This window comes from Astatotilapia calliptera, chromosome 11 (assembly GCF_964374335.1).
Source record: "Astatotilapia calliptera chromosome 11, fAstCal68.1, whole genome shotgun sequence".
Taxonomy (NCBI): domain Eukaryota; kingdom Metazoa; phylum Chordata; class Actinopteri; order Cichliformes; family Cichlidae; genus Astatotilapia; species Astatotilapia calliptera.
Window position 1 is genome coordinate 20,838,254 of NC_137432.1, and position 12,096 is coordinate 20,850,349.

At 41.0% G+C, this 12,096-nt stretch overlaps 1 protein-coding gene across 1 annotated transcript in view; it reads right to left on the reverse strand.

The window, feature by feature from the left end:
• Positions 1-2,342: 2,342 nt before the first annotated feature.
• itga8 (integrin, alpha 8) overlaps positions 2,343-12,096 on the reverse strand; it is a 41,714-nt gene continuing 31,960 nt past the window's right edge. The window contains exons 22-30 of the mRNA XM_026184747.2: positions 10,135-10,214; positions 9,560-9,640; positions 7,303-7,408; positions 6,014-6,172; positions 4,366-4,482; positions 4,141-4,254; positions 3,923-4,024; positions 3,714-3,836; positions 2,343-3,626 (exon numbers count right to left, since the gene is read on the reverse strand). Coding sequence (XP_026040532.2) covers positions 3,537-3,626; positions 3,714-3,836; positions 3,923-4,024; positions 4,141-4,254; positions 4,366-4,482; positions 6,014-6,172; positions 7,303-7,408; positions 9,560-9,640; positions 10,135-10,214 — 972 coding nt within the window. The 3' untranslated portion in view covers positions 2,343-3,536. The remainder of the gene's footprint in view (positions 3,627-3,713; positions 3,837-3,922; positions 4,025-4,140; positions 4,255-4,365; positions 4,483-6,013; positions 6,173-7,302; positions 7,409-9,559; positions 9,641-10,134; positions 10,215-12,096) is intronic.

Here is a 12,096-nt window from a genome sequence, read left to right on the forward strand (position 1 = left end):
TGCATTGTGGTGATCTATGGAATTGCACTTTGACATATGGGTGTGTGTGTGCGCGTGTGTGTGCGTGGGGAGGGGTGAAAGCGTAACTGATAAACACAAGTAATGTACAGCATGTCTGGGAGGAATTGTACGCTACCTGTACAACATCTCAGCGATTTGTAAATAGCCAAAGTCTTCCATTCTAACGTTGGTATGACCTTGTTGCCAGTGGAGAGGAAAAACACTGATCCCCATGTACAGACCTTTAAAGTGACATTTTATTTCTATAAATACTTCATCATTTATTTGACAAGGATACAAGATACCGCTTCACCTAAGATATTTTCTTTTTGCACCAGCTCAAAAACCCAGGAAATAACGGGAGTCAAAGACTAAAATTTAAAAAAAAAAAAAAAATTCTTTTGTAATTTGGGTCTGTTTGGATAAATCTTAGCTAAGATAGAGTATGTCCTATATGCGTACATTATGTAGTAAGTATCAATAATGTTCCTTTATTTTGATGGTGTTGATATTTGCTAGTCAGAAAACTGTTAAATCTTTACTCCAAATGTTTGATTTTACATTTGATCAAATATATTCAAAGAAATAAAGAGATGATAAAGAATAAATGCAGCACGTGTCTTTTCATGTTTCCTTTCCACAAGATGTCCTTGCTTACCGTATTGTAAGGGTGAAGGTGGGGAGGGGGTGTTTTTGTGTTTGTGAGTGACAGAGGTAGAAGGAAAGGGTCCGTCAGCTGTGTTTTCATGTTCAAATGAGGCTTACCATCTGTGAGAATATGATAAATGTTTCCACTCGAGAGATATCCGATAACGCCTTCGCTTCCACTCTCCTGCTTTGATATTTCTGACAACGATCTTTCGTATTCTGAATAGCAGTCACAGCGCTGCAGAGAAGCTCTTTGAAGATTGTGATTGCCGAAATCTTTGCTAAATAACACAATCCCATTTCGTTTCTTTCTCATAAAACACTAAATAGTGTGGGTTTAGTGTGGTGCCCATTAAGTCTCAGTTCATATTGAGAACATGCACACATTCATATTAAATGAGCAGATTTACCTCTTGCAGGATATTTTATCAGGAACATCTTCGTGTCCTGAAAACCGAGAACTTGTAGTGTGTATTAAATTTGAAATAGCTGCTCCTTAATGGAGAAACTCCCAAGGAGCAACGCTACTCTCAACAGATGTTTTCCTCTTCAAGGTAAGGAACTTCAATGAAGAAATCAGCTTTGGAAAAATAAACTGTATACAGAGTGTCTGTACATCAAACTAGTTTTACATTCTTAGCCACACCCACTTAAATCTTTATCTTTCTACGTGATAAAGAAATGCTGCTGTAGTAAATGAAAGAAGTCTCTCAGTACGGCTTTTTGGCCTTAAACTGTAAGAAATAAACATGGAAAATGACAGAAATTTATTTTTTTAAAGCCACTGTAAAAACACACATTTCTATATTAGATAAAGGAACAAAACAGAAACTTTCTATAATTTAATTGTTTATTTATTACTTATTTACTTGGTTCAGTATGAGAGGCCATAGGTGAGGTCTTCAGAAAGGACGATGCAAAATGTATGAAAATACATTTAAATATCCAAAGTTTATGCCTTCCTCCACTTTTACCAAAGCCACCCCGCAGGCCCCTGGACCTTATGTTGGACACCTCTGACACAGAGTGTTGTAAATAACTGTAAATTAACTATAAAGAGGGAGTTGCTTGCATGTTCTCCCCGCACTTTTGTGGGCTGTCTTAAGGTACTCTGGCTTCCTCCCACAGACCAAAGACTTGCATGCATTTGGTTAATTAGCAATTCTAAGCTGATAGTAGGTGTTAACGTGAGTGAGAACAAATGTCTATATGCGCCCTGTTGAATTGGATAAACGGAGTATTAAAAAAATGGATGGATGAACTATAAAGCCCTTTACATGCCATCATTATCCTCTATGCAGAAAGTGTATGGCAAATGCACGGCACGAGATGGCACTGTGTTTCCTTAGATAACATAGTTTCTTTGCACAGACACTTCTACACTCCACCACCTGGGGGAGCAAGAGTCCTTCCTCTGATTTGGAGACAGTAGACTTAAACACAGACTGAAATACCCAATTTATTTATTATCCTTGGGTGCAAAACTTCTTTAAAACTTTGTAAAGAACTGCAGAGGCTGTCATATTGGAAAATGAACTCGTTAACCTTGCTCCTCTGACAAGGCACAAAGCTATTGTACACAGTCTATCATGTACAAAAAGTTCTTTACTGGTTTTCTGTGCACTTTGCAGAAAATACATTTACTATTTCTTTAACTTGTAAGCGGACACGGCAATGTGAAGTTCAGCAATCAATCAGTAATCAAGCAACACTTTATTCTAATAAAACTTCCCAGGCGATACAAAAATCGGAAGCAGCTCAAACGTACACGTTAACTTTTAGTTTTTAATTGAGGGAAATGCTGATGTTCTCAGTGCTTTGTTCTCCATGTCTGTGCAGGATACAGATAATTAACAAACATTAAATGTACTGTTAAGTAATACACAGTGCACGCAGTAATGTACACCATCTCTGTCTCGGACTGCGTTGCGTTTCTGATACGGACTGTGGCTTTGCAGCAAGTTTTTGAAGTCTTGTCAACCGCTATTTTTTTTTTAAACATCCAACATGACAGACAAAACTTTAATTATCAGGACAGCGCTTCAGCCGTGAATATGCGGCCTGTTCCTCGAAGATAAATTCTATACTCACTATAAGAAAATAATAAGTTATTTTGTTCTAACTGGTATCGCTTTGTTCCTCTCTTTTTGATTGTTACGTGTTGGCTTAAATCAGTCTAAAGAAACGCTCCATTCAGCAACAATAATATCACAATTAATCAATTACAGTATGCACACAAACAATGGAAACGTTAAGCTCTAATAAAAATAATGCCAGTGTAAACAAGCTTAAGTATCACACAACTCTCAAATTATTGCACATACATTCATAAATATACAATTCAACTTTGTGCCTTTTCTGTTTATGCATGTGGCTGCATCTCATGTGTGTGTGAACTTGGATAAATTAAATCTGGTGGTGATAGACATCAATAACTGAATGACACAAGTGACACCTATTAGACACGTATGTACAGTACCTGCACACACACCGACTTACACATACACACACTCACAACAGCACTTGTGCATAGATCTAAAGTCTCTTTCTCTGTTACTCAAACAAAAATGTGCAGTAACACATTTAAAGCATTGTTTTGGTAACAAAGTCCAGTCTGTCTTCAGTTCTGGTGCTTCATCGCAATCTATAAACAAAAGACATGTGTGTGTGATGGAGCTTGTTAAGTGTGCTGGTCCAACTTTGCTTTGGTCCCAGTCTGTGTGGAGCTGCAGTTTTCGGTTTGTCCTTTCAGTTCGGTTGATTCACAGAGAGACCTCGAGCCAAGGAATGTCGGTCCCGACTAATACAGATCCCAGATCTGATTTAAGTCATTCAGAAGGTGCGCATCCCTCCTAAACCGCTGTCTTACAACCAGCAGCTGTCACGTCTTATGCATCACCTGTTTGATCAGACGTCAGTTTCTCCTGGTCAGAGATGTCATCATCGGCAGGTGGCCGCGCCCGGTCAAAGAAACCACACTGAGGGAATCACATTAGCCAGTTAGTAGAGTTTTTAATAATTAAACTACCACAAGGAGTTCTGAGGATAGTGGATGATCTATGTACCTTCCACATGGCTAATGTCAGGATGGCCAGGACCAGCAGCCCCAGCAATATGGCCAAGATGATGACCCAGAGTGGAACAGCGAATGATACATCAGGAGTCCCCCATAACACCAGAGTCCCCATCTGCAGGGAAAAAAAACTGTCTATAAATTTTTCCTTATTTCTCGAAGCTTGGCATAAAGACTCATTTTTATTGCTTTTTATCATACCGCGCTTCTGTGCTGAGGCAGCGTGGCGGGTTGGATGCGATAAGGCATCGATGTGACCGCAAAGGACACGGTAGAGTTGAGAATGTAGGGGTCATTACGCCGCTTTAAGATAAAAAAGTTATTATTTTAAAGGTGGCGTGTTACATATCAGACCTTCCTGCTGAGTGAGTTGAGCGATTAAAGTAAAACAAAAAGTTAACACAAAAAAATCAACTGACCTGCAGGAAAGTGTGCGCCCAGAGTCGCGATCGGATCTTTACCACAGCACTCTGCCCGCGATCCAACCGGCCGACCACACACATTATCTTCAGACAGGAGACATTAGTGCAGTTCTGCATAAGGAGAGGGTTGGTGGAGGGAGAAGAAATATATCAAACACCTGTGAATGGCTAATGAACATTTGGCTTAGTTTGTTTTCTTTAGAGACTTTACAGTTGGCTCACCAAGGTTTTATTGCTGTAATCCTGAGCGGTGCTGATAGATCGTTTGTGGCGGTGAGGAGGACTGCTGGTGTTCCTCAGGAAGCCCAGTAATTCTGGTGTGTCCTGGAGAGTGGAGATCTGAAACAAACAGGGAAATGTTATCAATGCTTATTGTTCAAGCAAGTAAAAATGATCATTTTACATTTGAAAGAAAAGAAAATTTGATATATGATTCTCCAACTGGTCCCGGCAGATGGCTGTCCCTTCCTGAGCCTGGTTCTGCTGGAGGTTTCTTCCTGTTAAAAGGGAGTTTTTTCTTCCCACACTCACCAAAGCACTTACTCACGGGGTGCCATATGATTGTTAGGATTTTCTCTGTTTTGTCTGTATTATTGTACGGTCTTTGCCTTACAATATAAAGCGCCTTGAGGCAACTTGGCGCTACATAACTAAAATTGTCTGCCTTTTTGTATGAAAGGTACCTTGTAAATTAACTTGCCCTGTCTGTTTCAGTGCTTACAGTTTATAGTGCCAATTTAATCGTACTCTAACATGTGTTAGTGTATTCTGTCAGTCCAGACACCTTATTAAAACTCGTTGTTTCACTGCGGCCTTTTTTAGGATTTTCTAAGATGTTTTAGAAGACATAATAATATTACGCAAAACCTCCAGCAGAGGAATAAAAAAAGCAAAATGTTAAGAAATCTCATCGCTGATCTTTTGAAGGGTTGAAAACGATTTAATTTCCTGGTCATACCATGAAGCTGAGAACAGCGAAAAGCAGACATGAGCGAACAACCTGAGACTCTTGAAGTCACAACTCTGAGATTACAGATAAAGAGCCAGAATGGTTTCTCCTCTAGGTGTTTGTCTTCACTGTATAATTACATTTAAACATTTTAAAAACTGGACCAGTTGTGCAGGACATGAAACTACTATGACTCTTACATCAGCTAAGAAAGCAAAGGATAGCAACAACAGGTATGCCTTTATCTTCCTGCAGCTCAGTGATTAGCATCTCTGCCCCAGAGATGGCACTCAGAAAACAAGCCACAGATGCACGGGTAACTGATTTACCGACTGTAAGTAACACGGATGTTGAGACGCCAATTACATAGAAGGAATTTGGAGAACATTATGTGAATCTCTTTGCTTGTGCGATCTTGGTATAACACTTCGCAGTCAGGTGAAAGAAGTAACTACTGTAATCAGTCTCCTCAGAGGATCTGACACATGCTGCTGTTTTCATAGATGATTACACATTCACATTTTCAAATAACTCCATGTTTTCTTTTCCAATTATCCTACGCGTGATATCATAGATACTGGAAATGATTCCAGCTCTCATTTCTGCTTGTAAACATAACAATCCATCTTACTTGTATGGAGCCTATTGGGGGAAAAAAACACACAAAGAACACAAGAATAACGGCAATAAGAGTGAATGGCATAAATGGTGCCATTAAGGGATAGAAAAAGATATAACTAATGGTATGAATAAAAAAATGTACCTAAGCCGGTTTGTATGAGTAGGTGCTGTAAATGATCAGTTAGAAATGCACAATGTGCAAACAGACTCATTCTTATTAAAAGCAAAACACCCACATGTCATTCTTGAGATTGTTTTTTGGCTGCATACTTGTATTGCGCACTGTATATTTCATGTTACCTCTAAACCATGCGGGTTAAGGCTGGTGTTTGTCCGGCAGCTCACTGGTCCGTCAGTTTTAATCTCCATGGCATACAGCAGGTTCTCATCGCGGAAGTGAGACGGCCAGCCAACGTGAAGCTCAGCCTCCCCGATGCTGCTGGGACCGGAGTTATGGAGCTGCGGGTGAGAGCGAGGCGGCAGAAAAAACAGCGAGACTTGTCAGTATTCTCCGGCCTCGGTCTCAAGCGGCCAAAGCTCTAATCAGGTTATCATAACTGTGGGATGATGAAACGGGCCACCTGTGTTTTCATAATAATGAAGATAATACTAATGCAGCCTCGAGTCTCTCGGGATTGAAATACAAGACAAGTAAAACCTACACCATCACCAGCTTCATCATTCCATATCTAATTTAGGATGACTGAATTATGAGCTTAAATGAACCATCAATTCAATAAACCCTCTTTTGTACTCGCCCCTTTCTTTGTCTATTGCTCTCTCACACACACACACACATATATATATATATATATGTCCTCACATATGCACACGGTCATTAACACTGAAGCAAGTCATCCAAACAGGACATGATCCTGTTGCTGCAGGGCAGGAATTCTGCAAGAGGAAAAGAAAAAAACCCCTCTGTCCTCTCTAACTAGAAGCAGCTGCCCACTGGGAAAAGTACGGCAAATGAAAATCATTATCAGCTGCGGGAAAGACCAGACACCGCAGCGCTCCGGTTCAATGAAGCTGCCATCTATTTAAAATAAAAAGAAATCACATGTATAGGAGACAGATGCACGTATGCACATGCCCCTATTGTTAAGTGTCGCCGGCCTGTCTGCCACCCCCCCCACTATCCTGTTTGACCTTGTTTTTCCTCTTAATAATTATTATTTATTACACTATGACCCCAGTTAAGAATGTTTGCATCCATGCTCCCTGCTCGCCTTGTTTTCTCGTTGCTCCTGGTTCCCGCTGTCTTGCTTTTTCCTGCCTTTGCAGCAGTAATTGCTCTTCAGCTGGAGACCTTCGATCAGCCAGAGTTTAACTCTTTATAGAGCTACTGGTTTTACTGTGTCCTTCATCTTGCAGAGCCCCTACCCTTTGATGTGGCCTAATACACAAGTTTCCACACCTATTTTCCGCTCTTTTCATCCAAGACGAGACTTTCTGAACAGCACGATAAACACAAAATAGCTCACCTTTCCATTTCTCAATCTCTTCATCTACAAATTCATCCTGTTCATTTCCTCACAGCTGATTAGACTGCCCAGCTGTGTTTCAGTGTAAGGGAGGGAATTTACCTCATAGATGTGTGTGACTTGTGGTCCAACATCATCCTCTTTAATGGGCTTCTCTTTCGGTTCCCAGTTTGGGAATGGCAGCACCACCTGAGAGGGATGAGACACCCTGGAAAGAAGAGGGAAGAGAAACAGTGTGGTGATAATAATGCATGTACACATGGATAGGTTTGGACTTTTTCTAAGTGCATTTGCACATATAAATCCTGATTTAATACTTTTCAGTTTTTATTAGAAATATTGTGTTTAAAGGCAACAGGAACTTTCTAAATTTGTATTTTTCTTATTTCTAAATATGACAAAAACAGACCATTTAAAATATCCCTGACAATGCTGCCTGATTATACAGTGCAGCACCAATACTAACTACCTTAGTTTTAACATATACTCACTGGCCACTTCATTAGGTTCACTTGTTCAACAGCTTGTTAGCACAAATATCTAAACAGGCAACCCCACATGTGCTGCAATTCAGCACATTTAGACATGCAGACATAGCCAAGTCGATTCGGTGAAGCTGAAACTAAGGATCAGGAGATTTATGCAACTTTGAATGTGGCATGTTTGTTGGTGCCAGATTTTCCCACACAACCATCTCTAAGGTTACAGAGAAAGGTCCAAAATGAGAAAACATCCAGTGAGCTTTGCTGATGTCAAAGGTCAGAAAACAGCCAGACTCCTTGAAGCTGATAGGAAGGCAACAGTAACTCAAATAACCACTTGTGGCAACCAAGCTTTGCACAAGAGCATCTTTGAATGTACATGAACCTTGAACCACAAGACCACACCAGGTCCCACTCCTGTCTACAATTCGCGTAGACTCACCAAAATTGGATAAAAGAAGACTGGAAAAGTGTTGTCTGGTCTTATGAGTTTCGATTTCTGCTGCAACACTCAGATGGTGGAGTCAGAATTCGTTGTAAACAATTTAAAAATTTAGATCCATCCTGAATTGTTGTAGTTTGGACTACTAGTGGTGCTGGTGTAATAGTGTGGAGGATATTTTCTTGGCACACTTTTGGCCCTGTAGTACTGAGTAAACACAGTACTACAGCCTGTATTTTATGATCACAATGTACCCATCTTCTGTTGGCTGCTTCCAGCAGGATAACACACCGTCATAAAGCTCAAATCATGTCAGATGGTTTCTTGAAGATGACAATGAGCTCATTGTACTCAAATGGCCGACACAGTCACCAAATCTCAATCCAACAGAGCACCTCTGGGATTTGGTGGAACGGGAGATTCCCACCACGGATGTGCAGCTAACAAATCTGCAGGAACTATGTGATCCTATCGAGTTAATATGGACGAAAACCTCTGAGGGATGTTTCCAGCACTTTGTTGAATCCATGCCATAAAGAATTAGAGCAGCTTTGGAGGCAAAGATGTACCTAATGAAGTGGCATTGTTAGTGCAGTTATATATATATATATATATATATATATATATGAAATAGTAAAATGTTTGAAGATTTTTCTGGTGTGGAATTGTCAGTACTGTGGGCTATGATTGCCTCTTGATGATGACATTCTGATAATTTCATGGTAGTCTAAGCTAAGTGGGCAAAAATGTTTACATTCCCCACTGTGGGCATAATGTTTGCAGCTAAGTGGACATAACTGAGCCAGTTTAGCAAACAGCAGCTCTCCATGATGAGCTTAATTAAAATATCTTACTTAATTCCAGGATTAAAGTAGACATCGCATCAGACTGAAGCAAACACCACCCCCACTAATAACAGAGAATTAAAATGTGAATTGCTAAATTTTAAATGTTCATCTGAGCAGGGACATTTTTACAGTGCAAACATAGGAGCATGCCCTCGTCTTGCTTATACCAGGTCCCGCTGTGTTTGTGTGTACGGCTGACCACACCCAAACAACAACAAGTAAGGCTCCAAGCTTTGAAGTGTGTGTGTGTGTGTGTGTGTGTGTGGTGTGTGCGCTTGTGTGCATCAGCAGGCATACGGGAATCCATGAACATGCCAGCGGCTCCAAGGTTTTCCATGTGCACGTGATTAGCTTAGATTTATGACTAGAGATGTGTTTTTATGCTCTTTGTTTCTATCTGCAGATGAACAGGGAGCACAAATTCAAGCATTTTAATAATATCCTACAATAAAAATAAAGAAGTTTAGCCTGAAACAAGATTGTCATATTAACAAATTATCTTTAGGATAATTAGAATAATGCTTTGTTTCAAGGCAACAAAGCATTCGGCGACCGTGTCTCAGAGACTTAAGCAATGGTTGACTCACCCACGTAAATCAAGCTGAGCTTGGGCGGTGACAGACAGATTCAAACTGACCAGGTTGCTGTCGGAGTTATCTTTGTTGGAGCTGTGGAGACATTCATACGGTTAAAATAAAAGAACTATAAAAAGAACAAACTGATTTTATTATTTCCAGTGAGGCTTTGATACAGTGCAAACAGAACCAAAACTCAAGATGAACTCATAATAAAGCCGGATTTTCAGGTTCAGATGACTCTGACAAGAATTCCCCTAGCAGGGGGATTGCAAAAGTCAAACATCTGCATCTAGCGATGTGAGATATTGAAAATAACGCTATTAAGCACACAGTGGGCATCTTGTGTAGAGCTTGTCTCCTGTCTGGAGCTCCTCGGGGCCATCTGTATTTTTCTGCGTCTGCGGTTAGTTTCATCAAACCACAGACAGCAACATGATCGGGACAGACACGAAACGTATTTACATGGATCAGATGAAACACAAACAGCTCTTTGTGCGGGTATGAAAGAGACAGAAACAGTGACGATGGTTGGGGGGGGGGGGGGGGGGGGGGGGGTTGAGCATGACTGCTGGTGGGTGTGTCACCTGTGGATCTGTAGTTCAAAGCTGATTTTTGGTCCAGCATCTTCTAGCCTTTGGACTGAAAACCTCAAGCCAACAGACAGCTGGTGAGGGCAGGAGCATGTAAAAAAACACACAAAAAACAGGGAGAACTGATCAAAAACATGACAGAAAGAATGGGTGTTGGGGCAGGGGCTGTTAAAGAAAGATGACAGAGAAATAAAATCCATCTGTACATAAAAAGTCACATTAACTAGATCAGTTTCTGAGTTCTCAAAGGCAGATTATCAAAGTTGTGTGTGTTGATAGCGCGCGAGATTCTTAAATCAGAAAAAAGCCAGACTACAGACACACAGACACATAAAAGCCACAGTTAGGTTTCTTGTGTCTCCTCAGTTTAAATTCTCTGGACTAACTCGAAACACATGCAGGAATTAGTTCATCATCGACGGCATGGCAGCGTGCGCATGTGTGTGCACGGGTATGTGAGTTCTGCTGAACAACAGGTCAAGCACATGGATCAGAGAGGAAAATGACAGCATGCAGACGTGCACTTCAAGAGGGAGACCTGGGGGAGGAGAGGGGGAGTGATGGTGGAGTGTGGGACTACAAAGTCAAGTTATCTTTATGGATACACATGTGAGAGATGAGCAAGGCAGAGAAGCTCTACAGAGACAGGCACCAAGTGAGAACAAACCATTTGGAGAGAAGTCATCACTTTTACCTCCCGTTTCAGAGAGGGTGAAGCTTAAAATTTGTCTTTAGGGCACCTGGAACTCTGTGGTTGAAAGCTGGGAGTTAATGTTTGCAGTACTGTCCTTCAGTCGCTGTGGTCAGCTTGAATTTAGGTCGGTTAGAAAATGGGTTGTGCTTTCATGGTGCAGAAAATCTTCAAAACATCCGCCTAAACCTTCTCAAAGCAATGCATCTTTGTTATATTCTCTGCCTTACGTCAGCGCACTGTGTATTCCAAAAACTGCAGCTTGGCTAAAATACTCGGCTCCTGTGTTTGGCAGCCACAACGCGTCGCGCAGTGTGTTTAGCTCATAATTTAACAGAACAATGATTCTTTGGAACGACAGAGTGAGAAGTGGTTTATGCCAATGAAGTGGTTTAAAGGGTTTTCCGCTGACAATGTAATACTTCTTGTCAGCATCACAAGGTGGTTACTATTATTAAAATTTCAACTGACCACAGCGACCGTGTTTAAAGACGGATGAAAGTGCAAACTTTGAGCAACCAGCTGGAGGATTAAAAGTGATTTCAAATCAAGATCATGGATCACGTTGAACTCACACTCCTCTCTTTTTCCCTGCACACCTGACTCTAAACTACACTACCTGAACAAAAGTACACATTACTACTCATCATTGCTACAAGAGCTGCTTGGTTAAATACCATGAAGCTCCCGGCTCACATTTTGTGTGCTGATGTTAACGTCAGAGGTTTGGAGCTGTTACTGAGTCAGCAGAAAGTTGGTGATTTTTACACACTGTGCGCCGCAGAAACTAGGAAACCTCAGTTTGTAACTTTACGTGGTCTGCCACTTTGGGGTTGAGTTGCTGTGGTTCCTAAATGGTTCCACTTTGCAATAACAATTCAATTCAATTTCATTTTATTTATATAGCGCCAAATCACAACAACAGTTGCCTCAAGGCGCTTTATATTGCACAGTAGATCGTACAATAATAGATACAGAGAAAAATCCAACAATCATATGACCCCCTATGACCAAGCACTTTGGCAACAGTGGGAAGGAAAAACTCCCTTTTAACAGGAAGCAACCTCCGGCAGAACCAGGCTCAGGGAGGGGCGGGGCCATCTGCTGCGACCGGTTGGGGTGAGAGAAAGAAGACAGGATAAAGACATGCAGTGGAAGAAAGACAGAGATTAATAACAGATATGATTCAATGCAGAGAGGTCTGTTAACACATAGTGAGTGAGGAAGGTGACTGGAAAGGGAAAAACTCAATGCATCATGGGAAT